This window comes from Bos javanicus, chromosome 7 (genome assembly GCF_032452875.1).
Source record: "Bos javanicus breed banteng chromosome 7, ARS-OSU_banteng_1.0, whole genome shotgun sequence".
Taxonomy (NCBI): domain Eukaryota; kingdom Metazoa; phylum Chordata; class Mammalia; order Artiodactyla; family Bovidae; genus Bos; species Bos javanicus.
This window is the reverse complement of record NC_083874.1, coordinates 42,772,271-42,788,677: the sequence shown is the minus strand read 5'-3', so window position 1 is coordinate 42,788,677 and position 16,407 is coordinate 42,772,271. Positions and strand designations below refer to the sequence as shown.

The window sequence follows — 16,407 nt, the reverse complement described above, 5'->3', positions numbered from 1 at the left end:
AAGCTTGTGTGCCAGGCCCTGTTCTGAGTCCAGCTGGGAACAAGATACAAAAATCCATTTTGTTGTGGAACTGACCCTACAGTTTATCATATGGACCTAAGCGCTGTTGCGGAACATGCCTCAATAGGTGGACATTTGAACAGACTTGAAAGGTGTGGGGGAAGAAAGCCATGTGGGTATCTAGGCAACGGTGCACCAGGGCAAGGTTACAGCCCGTGCAAACGCCTGGAGGTGAGAGCGCACTGGAGCATCCCAGGAGCAGTGAGGACAGAGAAGTGAGAAACAGGTAAGTCAGTCACTCGGTTCAGTCGCTCAATCGTCGCTCAGTCTTGTCCGACTTTTTGCGACCCCATGGACTGCAGCACACCAGGCTTCCCTATCCATCACCAGCTGCCGAAGCCTGCTCAAACTCATATCCATTGCGTCGTTGATGCCATTCAACCATCTCATCCTCTGTCATCCCCTTCTCCCGCCTTCAATCTTGCGTCGTTGATGCCATCCAACCATCTCATCCTCTGTCATCCCCTTCTCCTCCCGCCTTCAATCTTTCATCAGGGTCTTTTCCAACGAGTCGGTTCTTTGCATCAGGTGGCCAAAGTATTAAGAGTTTCAGCTTCAGCATCAATCCTTCCAATGAATATTCAGGACTGATTTCCAAACAGGTGGGTCTTGGCAATAGAAGAAATAATGAAGGAACTAGGGGGGTCGGGGTGGGAGCTGGTAGCAGATTTGTAGAAGAGGAGGGGCTTGGCCCCACCCCGCCCCACCCCCGCCCTCGGCCTTCCCCTTAGCCTTCGAGCCGGGCCCGCCTCCAACCCACCTCAGGCCCTGATCCAGGTTGCTACGGCAGGCAACCGCCCAGCAAGGCCCCGCCCATGGCCCCACCCCCGCCCAGCTCCGCTCCTAGTTTGCTCCTCGGCGGCCACCGTCACCCGAGCCACCGCCCGCCTCGCGCGGTGCCTGTCCCGTTTCCGCTGCCCTTCCCCTCCTCACGCCGTGCGTGCTGTGCGTGCCGTGCGTGAGCGTGCGCGGGCTCGTCGGCCGGCGAGGGAGCAGCAAACGGCCGGCGGCGGGCGCCGCGCGGGGGGCGGGCGGCGCGGAGGAGGCGGCGGTGGCCATGGCCGAGGCGTCGCCGCAGCCCGGACGGTACTTCTGCCACTGCTGCTCAGTCGAGATCGTGCCGCGCCTGCCGGTGAGGCCCAGGCCGGGCGGGCGGGGGCCACTGCCTTGGCCCGAGGCGAGTTGGCACGGACGGGGAAACTGAGGTCCCTGCGGAGGGCCCGGAAGCGGCGGCCCTGGTGGCGCAGCGAGGCCGATGACCGGGAGGGAGCGGAGTCGGCCCCGAGCGCGGTCAGCGCTGCGGGCGCCTCGTGGGAGAGAGCCGTAGCTCTCCCGGGCCCGACGGCGGCCCGAGCCGGCGTTCTTGCGCCTTCCGGGGCCCGGGGTCTGGACCCAGGTGGGCCCTGTGCTCTCGTCCGGGTGGAGGCCACGGGACAGCTGCTCGTGAAAGGCTCGGTTTCCAGGCCCCTCAGCCCGGAAGTTCCGAGTGGGTAGGTCCGGGATGGGGTCGGTGTCCCCCGCTTGGCCGACCCTCCCCCGCCGACTGGGAGGAAGGCTAGAAGGGACGGCACTCCTGGCCGGCTCCGCTCGTGGCATTTGCCGCTCGGCCAGCTCAGGAGGAGCAGGAAGAGGGCGATGTGGGGGGCCAGGGAAAGGGGCTGTGGGTGGTGACGATTGATTGAGCACCAGCTCTCCTTGGTCTTTTGGCTGATTTAAGAACCAGATTCCCATCCCTGCCTTTCTTGCTGTGGACTTCCCTGGGGGAGTTAGTAGGAGTCGTGGGCATTATCCCAGCCACAGAGGAGAGTGAGCTGGAATGGAGACGGGTGCCTGGACCCAGGAGGAGAGTGTAAGATAAGGGAAGGGTGGTGTGGCTTCCAGAGGCAAGGGGATGAGGGCCGGCAGATAAATGGAAACCTCGGTGAGCGAGCAGACTCGGGGGGCCGAGACTTGTCCGACTCCCCCACTCCAGCCTCCCGGAAGACGTACTGCTTCTGCCTCTTCCGGCTTCCTGTGCGCCCCAGCTCTGGGTCTGGTTTTCTCCACTGGCAGGAACGGTCGGGTTGGTGGGACAGCCCTCTAGCCTAGGTGAGCTGCAGGGAGCCCCTTGCAGCTGGTGTGAGCCCCGGACAGGCCCTGGGCCTTGGGCTTACCCCAGAGTGACCTGTCCACAGCCATCGGCAGCCCGGGGCCAAGTAGTCTGTGTAGTTAGCTGTTCTGGCCTCCCTTCCCAGGGCCAGCACGCGGCCGGATCCTGGCCATGTAGTCTCGGACCAGAAGGATCCTGATCTCTGTGGACAGTCTGTGGACACTGAGCTGGCGAGGGCCTTTCTAGTCACAGGATCCAGTGGTGACAAGGTAGCCATGACCTTTGCTCTCAGAGTTTACAGGGAGCCAATGCTGAGCAAATGATTGGCAAATATTTGATTTGTTGGAATGTTGGTAAATTCTGTTAGGAGCAAATATTGGAGGCAAGGGGACTGATTTGTGGGTTTGGGAGGGGTTTGACGGGGTCCTGTAGACAGGTGTCTGTTTATGAGTAGGGGTGCATTTGGTGTTCATGAGGGTAGGGAGGTGGGCTCTTAACCTGGTGACAGTGGGAGGCTCCCGCCAGCAGCACCCCTCCCACCTCCCCCTGCCCCAGTGGGGCAGTGAGACTCGGGTGGCTGCAGGCCCTCTGCTCCCGGGGTTTCTCCCTGCAGCCACGAGACTCTGCCTCATTCTCCTCGCCCATCAGATGGGTTGGCGAGGGCACCCCTGTGCTCAAGAGTGCCGGCACAAGGGGGCCAGGATGCCCCGGAAGGGCGGGTGCCTGCCTGGAATGGGCGTGTGGGAGCAGGAACCAGGCAGGCCGGCCAGCTCAGAGGCCTCTGCTCGGGCGCACAGGCCCAGACTCGATCCCCCAGGAAACAGGAGTACCGGGGATGAGGTGGATCTGGGACATCCACGGGCCAGGCTCCTGGTGGCCTGACTGGTGGCGGTCATGGTTCTGTCTGCTGTCCTATGGACACCCCTGATTCCTCTCAGAAGTGTCCCTGAGCAGGGTCGGGGGGATGGGAACAAGCTCTGTTCCGTCGAACAGGCCACCTCGGAGAGCCGTCAGGGTGAAGAGAGAAGGTCCTTCCTCTGCACGGAGCCCCTGGGGCGCAGGCTGGTCCCCCTGCCAGCTCAGTGTTAAGGCCAGCATCTCTCCAGCTCCCACCTCAATGTCCCCCATTCCCCGACACTCACCTGGCCAGGAACCTGGGGTCTGCATGTGGCATGAAAGGTGAGGTCTGTCTCCAAGGGCCTACTGCAGGGAGCAAGTGCTGAGTGAATGGAGTGCATGGTCTGTCCTGTGGGCCGCTGTTGCCATGGTAATAATGAGGGAGTGTTCACCCTGGTCTCCTCAGGAGAGAAGCTGTCAGCTGGGGATAGGTGCACACGAGCTAGGGCCCTGCCAAGGTATATAGACTCTGTCCTGTTGGGGGTGATCATTCCATCCCAGGGTGTCCCCATTTCTGTTACGGTGAGGTAATTAAATTTCTGGGATGTGTGGCCTCTGGAGGAGGGAGCATTGAAGACCCAGGTCTGGACCTTCTGCATGTGCAGCAGAGTCTGGGGCCTCCCTGAAACCAGGTCACTGTGGCTCAGGGGCCAATTCCAGAGCCTGGGGTTGAGGCTACCCTCCATTTGCAGAGGAGATGGAGGCTTGCAGCCGGGACCCAGCTTCCGAGAGGGGGCAAGCCAGGTAGATACCAGCTCAGGCTGTGGGGACCCAGGACAGGGAGAGGCCTAGGCCCTGAGATGGCCGGTCTGGGCTGTGCTGGGGCTCGGGGAACACAGGGACCCCTGAGGATGGCATGGTGATTGGCTCTCTCAGGCCCCAGGAGCAGCAGTGAGCCTCAGGGGTGGAGGACAGACACCCTATCTCCAGTGGGCGTGTTGCTCACCCCGCCCTGGCTCTCCCAGGCTTGCCCAGGGCAGGGTGCAGGCCTGGGAAGGGTGCCCGGAAGAGAGAGTTTTCTCACGGGGGTTCCGCCAGGCTTCAGGGAGGTTCTGGGCCTTCCTGTTGACCCAGGCCAGAAGGTTCCCAGCTTCCTCACCTCAGTCAGCTCAGACTCAACTGCAGCCACGTTTGCCCCTATCCATTGCCCTCCCCCTGCGGGCTCCTGGAGAGGGCAAGAACCTTGGCTACCAAGCACAGAGCCTCCAGTGACTGCGTTTCTTGGCCTATGAAATGTTGAAGTAAACAACAGGCTGAGTGACAGCCCTGGAAACCCCATGCCAGTGACAGCTATGGTGGGCACTCCCTGGGGGAGCCTCCCCTGGGCCCCATGCCCCTGCTCAGGAGGGCAGAGGGCTGCTGTCCTGCTGTTCCTGGTTCACAGTTTCAGTGCCACATGTCCCACCCACTTAAAGCTCAGGTCTTGCAGCCGGCCATCACCAGTGTCCTCGTCCAGGACATTTGGTCACTCAACAAGAAGCCCCATCCCCATCAGCAGTCACCTTCTTGGTCCTTGACAACCAGGATCCCACTCTGTCTGTGGATCTGCCTGTTCTGGATGTTTCCCATCAGTGGAATCACGCTCTGTGTGTTCTGTGTCTACTTCTCTCAATGAGCACCGTGTTCTCAGGGTCCGTCCACATGGTAGCAAGTGTCAGGGCTTTCCTTTCCTTGTCTGAGTGATGCTCCCGGGGGTGGAGGGACATGTGGTTATGTTTGGCTGCTGTGCATGTGGGTTTCTGTGTGGACCTGTCTCTGTCACCCTGGTGGGTGCCTGGTGGGGCAATTGCAGGGTCATGGGGTGACCATGACTGTTTGCTGAGGACACTGCCCCATTTCATAGTCCACCTGCGTGTGGGGGTTCCAATTTCTGCACCGCCTCCCACAGTGGTCCCTGTCAGCTCTGTGGGTCCAGCCATCTGGGTGCATGTGGAGTGTGTCCCGCTGGTTTTGGTTTGCGTTTCCCTGTTGGCAGACTACGTGTACATCCCTTCTTGGCTCATTGCCACCTGTCTGTCTTTGAAGAAATGCTGTTCTGAACTTCTGGCCATTTTCTAACTGGGATGTTTGTCTTTTGTTGTTGAATCCTAAGAGTTCATTACACATCTGGACACAGGTCCCCGGGACATGTGCAGCTCTGGCCTACCCTCCCGCCTGGCTCAGGAGGTGTCCTTTGATTCCCTAGCCCCTTTGCTCTCTGCAGTGGAGCAGGTGGGGGTCCCGCCTTCCTGACAGGTGCCTGGCCCCCAGCATCTTCAGGGCAGGCCACACCCCACACACCTCCATATTGTTCCCTACAGAGGGTGGCCCAGCCATCGGTGCCCCAGGCTCCTGGGAACTGGGACCGTGGGCGGCCTCAGTGGAAGCACCTCACGCTTGCAGCCTTAGAACACATGTGGACCTGAGCCAGTTCCAGGCCCAACTAGTGGATTTGGTGCTCAGGCTCCCTGTCCCTGAGGGGCAGAGCCACCTCTCTGCTGACTGGAGACATCACAGTCTGCCTGCTGGCTGTCCAGCCTGGGGTCACAGGCCACACCTCAGGCAGTCCAGAATGTTCTGCAGGCCGGTTCCTCTGCCTGGGTATGCCTCCCACCCTCGGTGGCTGCCTTCCTGGGAGTTGGTCTCTGAGGCCCAGGTGGTCCTGGAGCCCCACTAGTCACTCTCCTAGTCACTCTCCTCCTTTATACTTGTATGGGTGTGGAGGTGTTAGGGAACATTCTCAGGTCCCCCAAGTTGGGAAACTTCCCTGGACCCGTGTCAGCTGGCCCTTTGCTGCAGGCTTTGTCAGAGCCTTCATCAGGCCACGTGGCTAAGTGGAGGCCCTGAAACTGTGACTTCTGTCACTGTGGGGAGCACAGGCTGATGGACTCAGGGACGTGGGAGGTTGGTGATGTAACTTCCAAGGTCACGGCCCACCATGTGGGCGAGGAAGTCAGTGTACCAGCCCTGCCTGGGGCCACACGGCTGGAGCTAGCAGGTTCCCACCTGGGCCCTTGAGATGAGTCATACACACACACACACACACCGCCTTGCCCTGAGATCATGCTTGCCTGCCCTGTCCTCCCCAGGATTACATCTGCCCAAGATGCGAGTCTGGGTTTATCGAGGAGCTTCCGGAAGAGACCAGGTAAGGCTACCCCCCTCATGGACCCTCAGCCCAAGGGTGCACTGGCTGGACCTGGGTCAGGGGTGGAGGGGGTCCGCCTTCATCTGACCCTCTGGCCATCTGTCTGGGGTGGGGTGCTCCTGCTGCTAATGGTGACTGTCCTCAGGAGTGCAGAGAATGGTTCAGCCCCCTCCACAGCCTCTGCGGACCAGAGCCGGCAGCAACCGTTCGAGGTGAGAGGCAGCCTCCCCGCTCCCTGTGAGGGCTGCCCACCTCCCGCCCAGCCCTGGCCCCTCTCCCATGATGATGGCCCTCCTCTCTGCAGAATGTGGACCAGCCCCTGTTCACGCTGCCGCAGGGCTATGGGCACTTTGCTTTCGGCATCTTTGACGACAGCTTCGAGATCCCCACGTTCCCCCCTGGGGCACAGGCTGATGATAGCAGGGACCCCGAGAGCCGGCGGGAGCGAGAGCAGCACTCCCGGCACCGGTACGGCGCCCGGCAGCCCCGCGCCCGCCTCACTGCGCGGCGGGCCACCGGCCGGCACGAAGGCGTCCCCACGCTGGAAGGGTGAGGGGGCCCGGGGGTGGCCGCGGGCGGGGGGCTGGGGGCGTCCAGCCCACCCCACCCGCTTGGGCAGAGCAACCAGCTGTCCTTTCAGGAGGTGCTGTGGGCACAAGGCGTGGGTGCTGGCTCAGGGGCCGTCCTCCAGGCAGGGTGGGTCCCCTGTGGGTCCAGTTTGGCTGAGAGGCCGTGTGCCCACTGTGTGCCCCTCAGCGTCCTTCAGAGAGAGGCCTCCGCCCCAGGGCACAGGCAAACGGCAGTATCCAGTGTCCTTACCCCTTCTGCGTGCAGGGTCCTGAGGACAGGATGGGAAGACCTAGAAGGCCCGTCCTAGCTCCACGGGACACAGGGCTGAGCGTCCTGTGGATCTTTGTAGATGGAGCTTGATTGCAGGCAGGCCGAGGCTAGTCCAGCTCAGGACATGGCCTGACTCACTGTGACCTCGGCTGGCATGTTTCAGGGCCGCTGTGAGGAACAGGGCTGACTCCAGAGCTCCTGGTCCCCCCCTAGGCCCCCCCATGGCACTCCTTCTTGGTTGCAAAATGGGGGTGGATGCAACTGTGTATCAACCGGCACTGTCCAGGCCTCAAGGAGACCTCTACCCCAGCACCCTTGTGTTTGGGCTTTTTCTCACCAGTTGAGAGTCGAGGCCCCCTACACTGGCCCCTCCTCATAAGGGCGCTAACCATGGGTCTGGCCACTCTGTTCCAGGATCATCCAGCAGCTGGTCAACGGCATCATCACCCCGGCCACCATCCCCAACCTGGGCCTGGGCCCCTGGTGAGTAGGGGAGGGGCCCCCTGTGCCCGGCCCACCCCTCTGCCACTTGAACCCCAGCCTTCTCTGCCCAGGGGCGTCCTGCATTCAAACCCGATGGACTACGCCTGGGGGGCCAACGGCCTGGACGCCATCATCACGCAGGTACAAGGGCCTTGCTCAGCTGGTGTGGGGACCACAACCCTACAGGCTGGGCCCAGGAGGACAGAGTGTCTCCCGTGTCTGTGTCTTGGGTGGCACTCATGAGGCGGGGCTGTAGCCACCTTGGGGCCTTCTGCTGCATATTCTGTCACCGGTGCCTGCCCCCTGGTTGTAGCCACGTGAGGACTTGGAAGCCACCCTGGCCCTAGGAAGGGGCTGTGGTGTCCCTGGGGTGGCTACCAGCCCTGGCTACAAGGTGGTGATGAGCAGAAGAGTGGGCAGAAGCCCAGGGCTGGGCCTCCTGGGGCAGCTGATCTCTGACCCCTCAGGGTCAGGCCAGGACAAACTGGGCCTCGGTGCTTTTGCAGGTAACCCCGCCTTGCATTTCATAGCCCCGTGGGGCGAGGGGCCCCACCAGCCCACCTGCTCTCTGGCCTCTTGTCTTTCAGCTCCTCAATCAGTTTGAAAACACGGGTCCCCCACCCGCAGACAAAGAGAAAATCCAGGCCCTCCCCACTGTGCCCGTGACTGAGGAGCACGTTGGTACGAGCCCCAGGGGTCAGCGGTGGGGTGGGGGGTTGGGCTTGGGCTTGGGCCAGTGACCCCTCCTCCCTGGGACACCTTGGGCAGGGCTGCAGGGGAGCTGCCCTGAGAGACGCACTCCTGCCTTGCAGGCTCGGGGCTGGAGTGCCCCGTGTGCAAGGATGACTATGGGCTGGGTGAGCATGTGCGGCAGCTGCCCTGCAACCACCTCTTCCACGATGGCTGCATCGTGCCCTGGCTGGAGCAGGTGAGTGGTGGGCCGGCGGGGACAATCCCCCTCACCCCTCACCCCCGCTGCCTCTGAACTGTTCCCTCTCCTCTCTGTCTTGGCGAAGCACGACAGCTGCCCCGTCTGCCGAAAAAGCCTCACAGGACAGAACACGGCCACTGACCCCCCGGGCCTGGCTGGGGTGAGCTTCTCCTCCTCCTCCTCCTCGTCCTCCAGCTCACCTGGCAATGAGAACCCGGCCAGCAGCTCCTGAGCAAACTGGCTAACCAGCCCCCAGGGCAACAGCAGACAGCCCACGCGCCCACGGACTGCAGCGCCACCGGGCCCGCCGTGGAGGAGGCTCGGAGGACCCACCCTTCCAGGCTGCGGAGGGAGCTCGGCCTCCCCAGGGACAACCCGGCTGGGCCGGGCGCCCGCACACACTGCCCGGGCGTCCCACCTTCCCTCCCCTTTGTCTCTGACCTCACCCTCTACATGTTCAACAGCGGAAAGGTTTTTATAATTTTAAATTATTACTGCTTTGAAATAAATGGACGTTTGAGCTCACTCGCGGCCCTGCATGATCTGTGGAGAGACGGGGTGGAGCCACTCGGCTGGGGTCCTGGCTGCGTGGACAGGCCCTGCTCCCCACCCTGAACACTGGGGCCTGGGACACCAGGATAACCAGCAAAACAAGGACAAGACTGCTCTGACAGACATTTTTTAAAGGAGAAAATATGTGTATCTTGAAAGCTATTTAAAAATACACCTACTTAGAAAGAAGCCGGTGGTCGGCGTATTCCTTGTGTGCGTCGGTGCAGCCTGGGGCCCAGTCTGTCCACAGCAGGATCACTCTGCTCCCTCTGTGGGTGAGTGTCCAGCCTGTACCCCATGGGAGTGCCCCCCAAATTGGTCTTTTAAGTGGAAATAGCCACTGGGAGGGGTGGGAGCCTCCCCCCACCTCCTGGCTCCACCCCTGTCCCCCCTGGGGGAGCTCAGCCCCCAGGAAGCTGACTTGGGACCCCCCCTTGGCCTGCACACCCCAAGGGGCTGCACACCTTATAAGGGGCTCTGAGGCCAGTGTGTGTGGGTCTGCAAGGATGGCTGTGACAAATCACCAAACTTGATGGCTTAAAACAACATGTTTATCAACTTCAGTCTTGGGGTCACAATTTGGGTCTTAGAAGGCTAAATCCAGGTGTGGGCAGGGCTAGTCCCTCCCGAGGCTCCAAGGGAGTACCGACTCCCCACTTTTCCAGTTTCTAGAGGTGCCACGTCCCTGGCTCACAGCCCGTCCCTCCATCCTCACAGCCAGCAGCGCAGCATCTCCTCTGCCTCTGACCCTCCCACCTCCCTCTTATAAGGACCCTGTGATGACACTGGGCCTCCCGGAGGATCCAGGGTTGTCCCCATCTCAGGGACCTTAATCCCACCTGCAAAGTCCCCTATGCCCCATGAGGTGACATGTCCATGGGCCCTGGGACCAGGCCCTGCCAGTCCATGGCATCAGTGTACCCCAGCCCCCAGCCTCCCCACCTCCTTGCTGCCTCAAACACCCCAGTAGGTTCCCACCCTGGCATGTTTGCCTCCCCATCTCCAGCCTGACCGGTGCCTTTGTTGAAGCCTCCCTGGCCCCCAGCTTGTGGCTGGATTTCTTACACCCCTGCTCAGCTCACTGTCCACCTCCCCTCCAACTCAGTCTCTCTGAGCGCGGGGCCACATCTGTGGAGTCTGGTGGTGTTCCCAGTGCCCAGTAGAGCAGGTGCTCAATGCAGGTGAAACCAGTGAGTAACTGGACACGGGCTCGCCCCAAACCCCGCCTTCCCCAGCCTCACGCGTCTCCCGAAATCTCGGACCAGGCGTCACTGACTCTGGGACTCAGGAGACCAGGACGGGCAGGAAGAGCGTGGACGGGTGGTGTCGCTGTGTGCGGCCCCCGAGCCTCGGGGCGCCCCGACCGTCCAGAGCCAGGAACATAGGCCGGCCTTGGTGGCGCCAGCGGACTGACGCGTAGGTGTTGTAGCCGTTCTCCTCGATTCGCTCCCGGAACCTGCAGTGCGCAGCGCAGAACCGCTGCGGGGTGGGCGGTGAGCGGCCCTGGACACGCCCCCGAACACGCCCCCGCACACTTCTGCGCGCACCCCCGACCGCCCTGTGCACTTCCACTCACCGACCCATAGAGTCTGCCAAGGCGGTTCATGGCCACGTAGAAGCCACTGTGCACCGCCTTGAGCACCACGACGCCCACACGGATGGATCGGATCTCCAGGACGCCTGCAGGGAGGGGCTCTGTCAGGGCCCGCCCCACTCCCCACTTCCCTACTCCCCCCCCACCCGCTCTCTCTGTTCATTCATTCACGTGGGAAACATTCCCCATTGGAAACATTTCCCAAGTACCTCCTGTGTGCCTGGCCCTGTGCTGGGCGTGGGGACGCACCAGGGGCCATGCAGGTCCTGAAGCTGTGGGACTGACGGGTGGGGGAAAGAGTACTCCAAGCCCGGGGGCGGGGCAGGGGAGGTGGTAGGGGTGGGAATCAGTGGGGAAGGAGTAAGGCCTTTCTCTGGAGGCCAGTGGAGATCATCCCCAAGCTTTGCAGTAGCGGGGAACCTGTTAGTCAGGGGTGATAAAACCAAGTCAGAGGAGGTGAGTGCCTCTGTGACAGATATAGACCCCTGGCAGTGAGCACAGGCCCCGCGGGCCTTGCCCACAGTCCCCACAGTGCTGTTACCATATCTGATGGTGACAGCTTGGCTAGCCAGGCCCATGTCTTTACAGGGGAGACACCGCCCAGCCAACGGCCTGGGGGTGGGGCACAAGGTGTTCAGATCAACACTACCTCTAACACTGCTTGAGTGTTAACTGTATGCCAGGCATTGTATCCCACCAAGCCCACACACAGCTCCAGGAGAAAGGTGCTAACTATGCCCACTTCCCAGGTGGGGAAACTGAGGCCTGAGAAGTGGCAGAGCCAGTTTCTCAGGCCCTGTTGCTGGATGGGTGACCCTAGGGGAGCCCTGCCCCATCTGAGCTGATGTTTCCTGTCCAGTGGAGCAGGGTTGGGGGACAAGCCCCAGCTCACACTCTGAGCCCCACCCAGGCACGGGGGCCTAATCTGGAGTCAAAGCCCTGCCCTCTGGTGTTCAGCCTGGACTTGGATGCCTTTGGTGATGGGGCACTCACCCCATGTCCCACAGGACATTTGCACCAGCTGTTTTTTGGGTGAGACACCCAGTTCCAGGTGGGGAAACCAAGGCTCAGAGAGAAGCAGTGACTGTCCTAAGCCATCCAGCAGAGCCAGACTTCACCCCCAGCCCAGGGCCACCATGCCTGGCCATGCCCACCACTGAGCGACCGGCCCAGCCAGTGCCCCTGTCCTTGCCCTCGTCTGGTGAGACTAATGAGGGCCTTGAGAGCCCCAGATGAAAGCAACTGGGAAGGGCAAGGTGATTATCTGCCCTAATGGAGGTGATTCAGGCAGTGGCCAGCACTGCCTCAGCTCCCCCACTCCCACTCTGCCCAGTCTCAGAGCTGCAGGGAGACTGAGACAGGCCTGGGGTCATTGACCGCCCTAGCCTCCCTTTTATTGCCAATCTCCTCCTTCTCTTTCTTTGCCCCTTCATCTCCTCTTACCTCATACATTCCACAAATACTTAGTGAGTGTTTCCTGGTCAGGGCAGCAGGGATGTGACACCAACTCAGTGAGGTTCTGGGCACTGTAGAGCCCCAGCTCCATACCCCCACCTCCCACCCCAGGCCCTCTCTGTGCCTTAGTTCCTCATCTGCCAAGTGGGTGTCCAGGAAGACATAGAGGGGACCCCAACTCAGAAGGGCCCTGAGTTTGGTTTTGCAGCGTGGGGAGTTCAGAGTTCAGACTCAACTCTACCCTCACCTCATTATGTGCTGGGCCCATGGAGGCTCTTCCCGGAGTCCCAGCTTCCCCTCCCCTTCCTCTTTGGAGCCCTCGTGGTCCCAACCTCAACTATCTCTCTGAGACCCTTCTGCTGCTGAGCCAGGCCTGGAGGTGGGAGCTTCCCCCATGACCTTGACCTCAACTGTTCAACCCTCCTTCCAAGTGGGTTGGGCCCATTTTATAGTTGAGGAAACTGAGGCCCCAGACGGGAAATGACTTGGCCGCCACCACGCAGCCGAAGGAGCCTCCAGAACCTCCCTCAAGTGAGAGAAGGAACGAGAACTGTGCATAGAACCTGAGCTGGTGTCACATCCCTGCTGCCCTGCCCTGCCTTTGCTATTTGCCTTTGTCCGCCTATCTGCCCTGTCCCCCGCCCCCGGGCAGCGGCCCCGGCTACTCACTGTCAGGGTTGTCGCGCCAGCGGGTGCCTTGCACGCGGCCGCTGGGGTCCACGAGCAGGAAGAAGTGGGTGGAAGAGAAGAGACGCCGCCAACGCACGTCGCCCTCCAGGTGCGGGTAGCTGCGCGGTCTCCGCGGAGTGTTTAGTGTCCCCGCGGTGCCGGGCGCCCGTGCCAGCAATAGCCACACCAGGCCCAGCCATAGGCGGCCGCGCATGGCCACGCGCCCAACTCGCTGCCCGTTCTCGCCTCCCCGCGAGCATCCGCGGCTCTGCCATTGCGAGATCAGCGAGCCGAGCAACCGACCCGGCCGCCCCACGCAGGCCAATTGGAAGCCTCGGGGGCGGGGCCAGCTCCAGAGGGGGCGGGTCAGTATGCGGGGCGGGGCTGTGGTCCGGGGGCCGACCAACGCGGCTCCTCAGGGGCGGGGCCAGAGCCGCAGACGGCGGAACAACTACGCCTCTGGAGTTGGGAGGGTGGGCGGCCCCGGCAGATTGAGGAAAACCCTGCGGTCACTGCGCGTGTTTGTCTTGCGGGGCGGGGAGAGCGGTGCTTCTCCTTGAGTCACCAGATTGGTCTGAACGGACTGCGGGCGTGTGAGTGTTAAAGAGGTAGAGTGCAGAGACCCACAGGGAGTCAGAGACAGAGAGACATAAAGACAGAGCCAACGGTGTAGGGAACTACGTTCATTATCTTGTACTAATAAATATCCTGGAATGTGAAGTTAAGTGGGCCTTAGAAAGCATCACTACGAACAAAGCTAGTGGAGGTGATGGAATTCCAGTTGAGCTATTCCAAATCCTGAAAGATGATGCTGTGAAAGTTCTGCACTCAATATGCCAGCAAATTTGGAAAACTCAGCAGTGACCACAGGACTGGAAAAGGTCAGTTTTCATTCCAATCCCAAAGAAAGGCAATGCCAAAGAATGCTCAAACTACCGCAGAATTGCACTCATCTCACATGCTAGTAAAGTAATGCTCAAAATTCTCCAAGCCAGGCTTCAGCAATATGTGAACCGTGAACTTCCTGATGTTCAAGCTGGTTTTAGAAAAGGCAGAGGAACAGAGATCAAATTACCAACATCCACTGGATCATGGAAAAAGCAAGAGAGTTCCAGAAAAACATCTATTTCTGCTTTATTGACTATGCCAAAGCCTTTGACTGTGTGGATCACAATAAACTGTGAAAAATTCTGAAAGAGATGGAAATACCAGAACACCTGATCTGTCTCTTGAGAAATTTGTATGCAGGTCAGGAAGCAACAGTTAGAACTGGACATGGAACAACAGACTGGTTCCAAATAGGAAAAGGAATTCATCAAGGCTGTATATTGTCACCCTGTTTATTTAACTTATATGCAGAGTACATCATGAGAAACGCTGGACTGGAGGAAACACAAGCTGGAATCAAGATTGCAGGGAGAAATATCAATAACCTCAGATATGCACATGACACCACCCTTATGGCAGAAAGTGAAGAGGAACTCAAAAGCCTCTTGATGAAGGTGAAAGTGGAAAAGTTGGCTTAAAGCTCAACATTCAGAAAACAAAGATCATGGCATCCAGTCCCACCACTTCATGGGAAATAGATGGGGAAACAGTGGAAACAGTGTCAGACTTTATTTTTTGGGGCTTCAAAATCACTGCAGATGGTGACTGCAGCCATGAAATTAAAAGATGCTTACTCCTTGGAAGGAAAGTTATGACCAACCTAGATAGCATTTTCAAAAGCAGAGACATTACTTTGCCGACAAAGGTTCGTCTAGTCAAGGCTATGGTTTTTTCTGTGGTCATGTATGGATCTGAGAGTTGGACTGTGAAGAAGGCTGAGCGCTGAAGAATTGATGCCTTTGAACTGTGGTGTTGGAGAAGACTCTTGAGAGTCCCTTGGACTGCAAGGAGATCCAACCAGTCCATTCTGAAGGAGATCAGCCCTGGGATTTCTTTGGAAGGAATGATGCTAAAGCTGAAACTCCAGTATTTTGGCCACCTCATGCGAAGAGTTGACTCATTGGAAAAGACTCTGATGCTGGGAGGGATTGGGGGCAGGAGGAGAAGGGGACGACAGAGGATGAGATGGCTGGATGGCATCACTGACTCGATGGACGTGAGTCTGAGTGAACTCCGGGAGTTGGTGATGGACAGGGAGGCCTGGCGTGCTGCGATTCATGGGCTTGCAAAGAGTCGGACATGACTGAGCGACAGATCTGATCTGAATAATAACCTACCCACTCCAGTATTCTTGGACTTCCCTGGTGGCTCAGACGGTGAAGAATCCACCTGCAATGCGGGAGACCTGGGTTCGGAAGATGCCCTGGAGGAGGGCATGGCAACCCATCCAGTATTCTTGCCTGGAGAATCCCTATGAATAGAGGAGCCTGGAGGGCGCCATGCGTCCATGGGGTCACAAAGAGTCGAACACAGACAGAGCGACTAAGAAGGAGCAGCATAAAGGAAAATAATCTGAAAAGGAATATGTATGTATAACCAAATCACTTTGCTATACATGTGAAACTAACACAACGTTGTAAAAAAATTCATATATTTCTTTTTGGCTGTGCTGGGTCTTTGTTGCTGCACACAGACTTTCTCTAGTTGCAGCGAGTGAGGGGTACTCTGGAGTTGCGGTGAGGTGCATGGGCTTAGTTGCCCCATGGCATGTGGATTCTTCCCCTACCAGGGATTGAACTGGTGTCCTCTCTTGACTAGGGAAGTCCACAACATTGTAAATTAACTACACTTCAATTTGTCAAAAAAAAGGTTAGAAAAGAGAGAGAGAGCCAGAAACAGAGAGAGACAGACAGAGAGACAGTCAGAGACATGAGACTGAGAGGGAGAGACAGAGAGACAAGAGATAAAGCTACAAGGAGAGACAGAGTCAGTTGGGATAGAAATGGGTAAGACAGAGACAGTATGAGAGAGACAGAGAGATGGAAAAATTGGGCAGAAAAACAGGAGACAGAGAGCTGCCCAGGGGCCGAAGGTTGGGATGGAAGTTCTGGCCCAAATGTCTGTCCATGTTACCCAGACCCCTGGACTGGGTGGCCATGCCCAGAAGTACAGGAGCGGGGGTCAGTCTACCCTTCCAACTGGAGCTTCCTGAGAGCCAGGCTGGTGGCTGGAGTTCCACTGAGAGGTTGGCCCTGGGAAATGTGAGGAGCAGGTGAACTATTTGAAGGATACTGTGAGCAGAGGTATTTGGGCAGGAAGGTGGCTGACAGGAGGATGGAGAGGTAGGCGTGTCCAAGGCCAGCCAATGGGAACAGGGATGCTGACCAAGGCCAGCGCCCATCCCTAGCATCTGGCTTTGCCCGTCCAAGGGGGTAGGAATGGGGCTACCTCAATTACACCCACACCTGCTTGTCATGTACAGACACACCTGGAGCCTTGGGCACCATGAGGTGAGTGCAGTAAAGCTTCACAGACTCAGCCAAACAGCAACATTGCCAAGCAGGGAAACTGAGGCCCAAGCAGGGCAGGGCCTTCCCCCAAGCCCCACACAGGACACATGCCTGGGCTCAGAGCCCTGCCTTTCAGCTTCCGGTGCCTCATTCCTACGGCCACAGCTACAGAAGGCACATTTAAGTAGCACAAGCCTGCCCTAATGGACTTCTGGGGGGCAACCAGTCCAGCCAGATGCATGGCCAACATGCCTCCCTGGTGGCTCTGGGGCTCCCCCACTTCTCATCCTGCCTAGTAGGATCATGCGGGGG

At 59.2% G+C, this 16,407-nt stretch overlaps 2 protein-coding genes across 9 annotated transcripts; one reads left to right on the top strand and one right to left on the bottom strand.

Moving 5' to 3' along the window:
- The first annotated feature begins 1,032 nt into the window (after positions 1–1,032).
- Positions 1,033–9,168, top strand: RNF126 (ring finger protein 126). Of its 8 annotated transcripts, none has more exons than XM_061423264.1 (9): positions 1,034–1,192; positions 6,115–6,173; positions 6,319–6,385; positions 6,511–6,722; positions 7,428–7,496; positions 7,568–7,637; positions 8,084–8,177; positions 8,309–8,424; positions 8,513–9,168. In XM_061423264.1, the coding sequence occupies exons 1-9, from the start codon at positions 1,118–1,120 to the stop codon at positions 8,657–8,659; spliced, it is 909 nt and encodes a 302-aa protein (XP_061279248.1). In that variant the 5' UTR covers positions 1,034–1,117; the 3' UTR covers positions 8,660–9,168. The 8 variants fall into 8 exon arrangements, with proteins under 8 accessions (XP_061279249.1, XP_061279248.1, XP_061279246.1 ...); XM_061423262.1 differs by having other exon boundaries at positions 1,035–1,192; positions 6,478–6,722; XM_061423261.1 differs by lacking the exon at positions 1,034–1,192 and adding an exon at positions 2,425–3,328 and having other exon boundaries at positions 7,428–7,500.
- A 344-nt stretch (positions 9,169–9,512) lies between these two features.
- On the bottom strand, positions 9,513–13,041 carry FGF22 (fibroblast growth factor 22). The gene is made up of 3 exons (XM_061423269.1): positions 12,698–13,041; positions 10,556–10,659; positions 9,513–10,458 (listed from the first exon to the last, which is right to left on the bottom strand). The coding sequence occupies exons 1-3, from the start codon at positions 12,909–12,911 to the stop codon at positions 10,264–10,266; spliced, it is 513 nt and encodes a 170-aa protein (XP_061279253.1). The 5' UTR covers positions 12,912–13,041; the 3' UTR covers positions 9,513–10,263.
- Between the last annotated feature and the right edge of the window lie 3,366 nt (positions 13,042–16,407).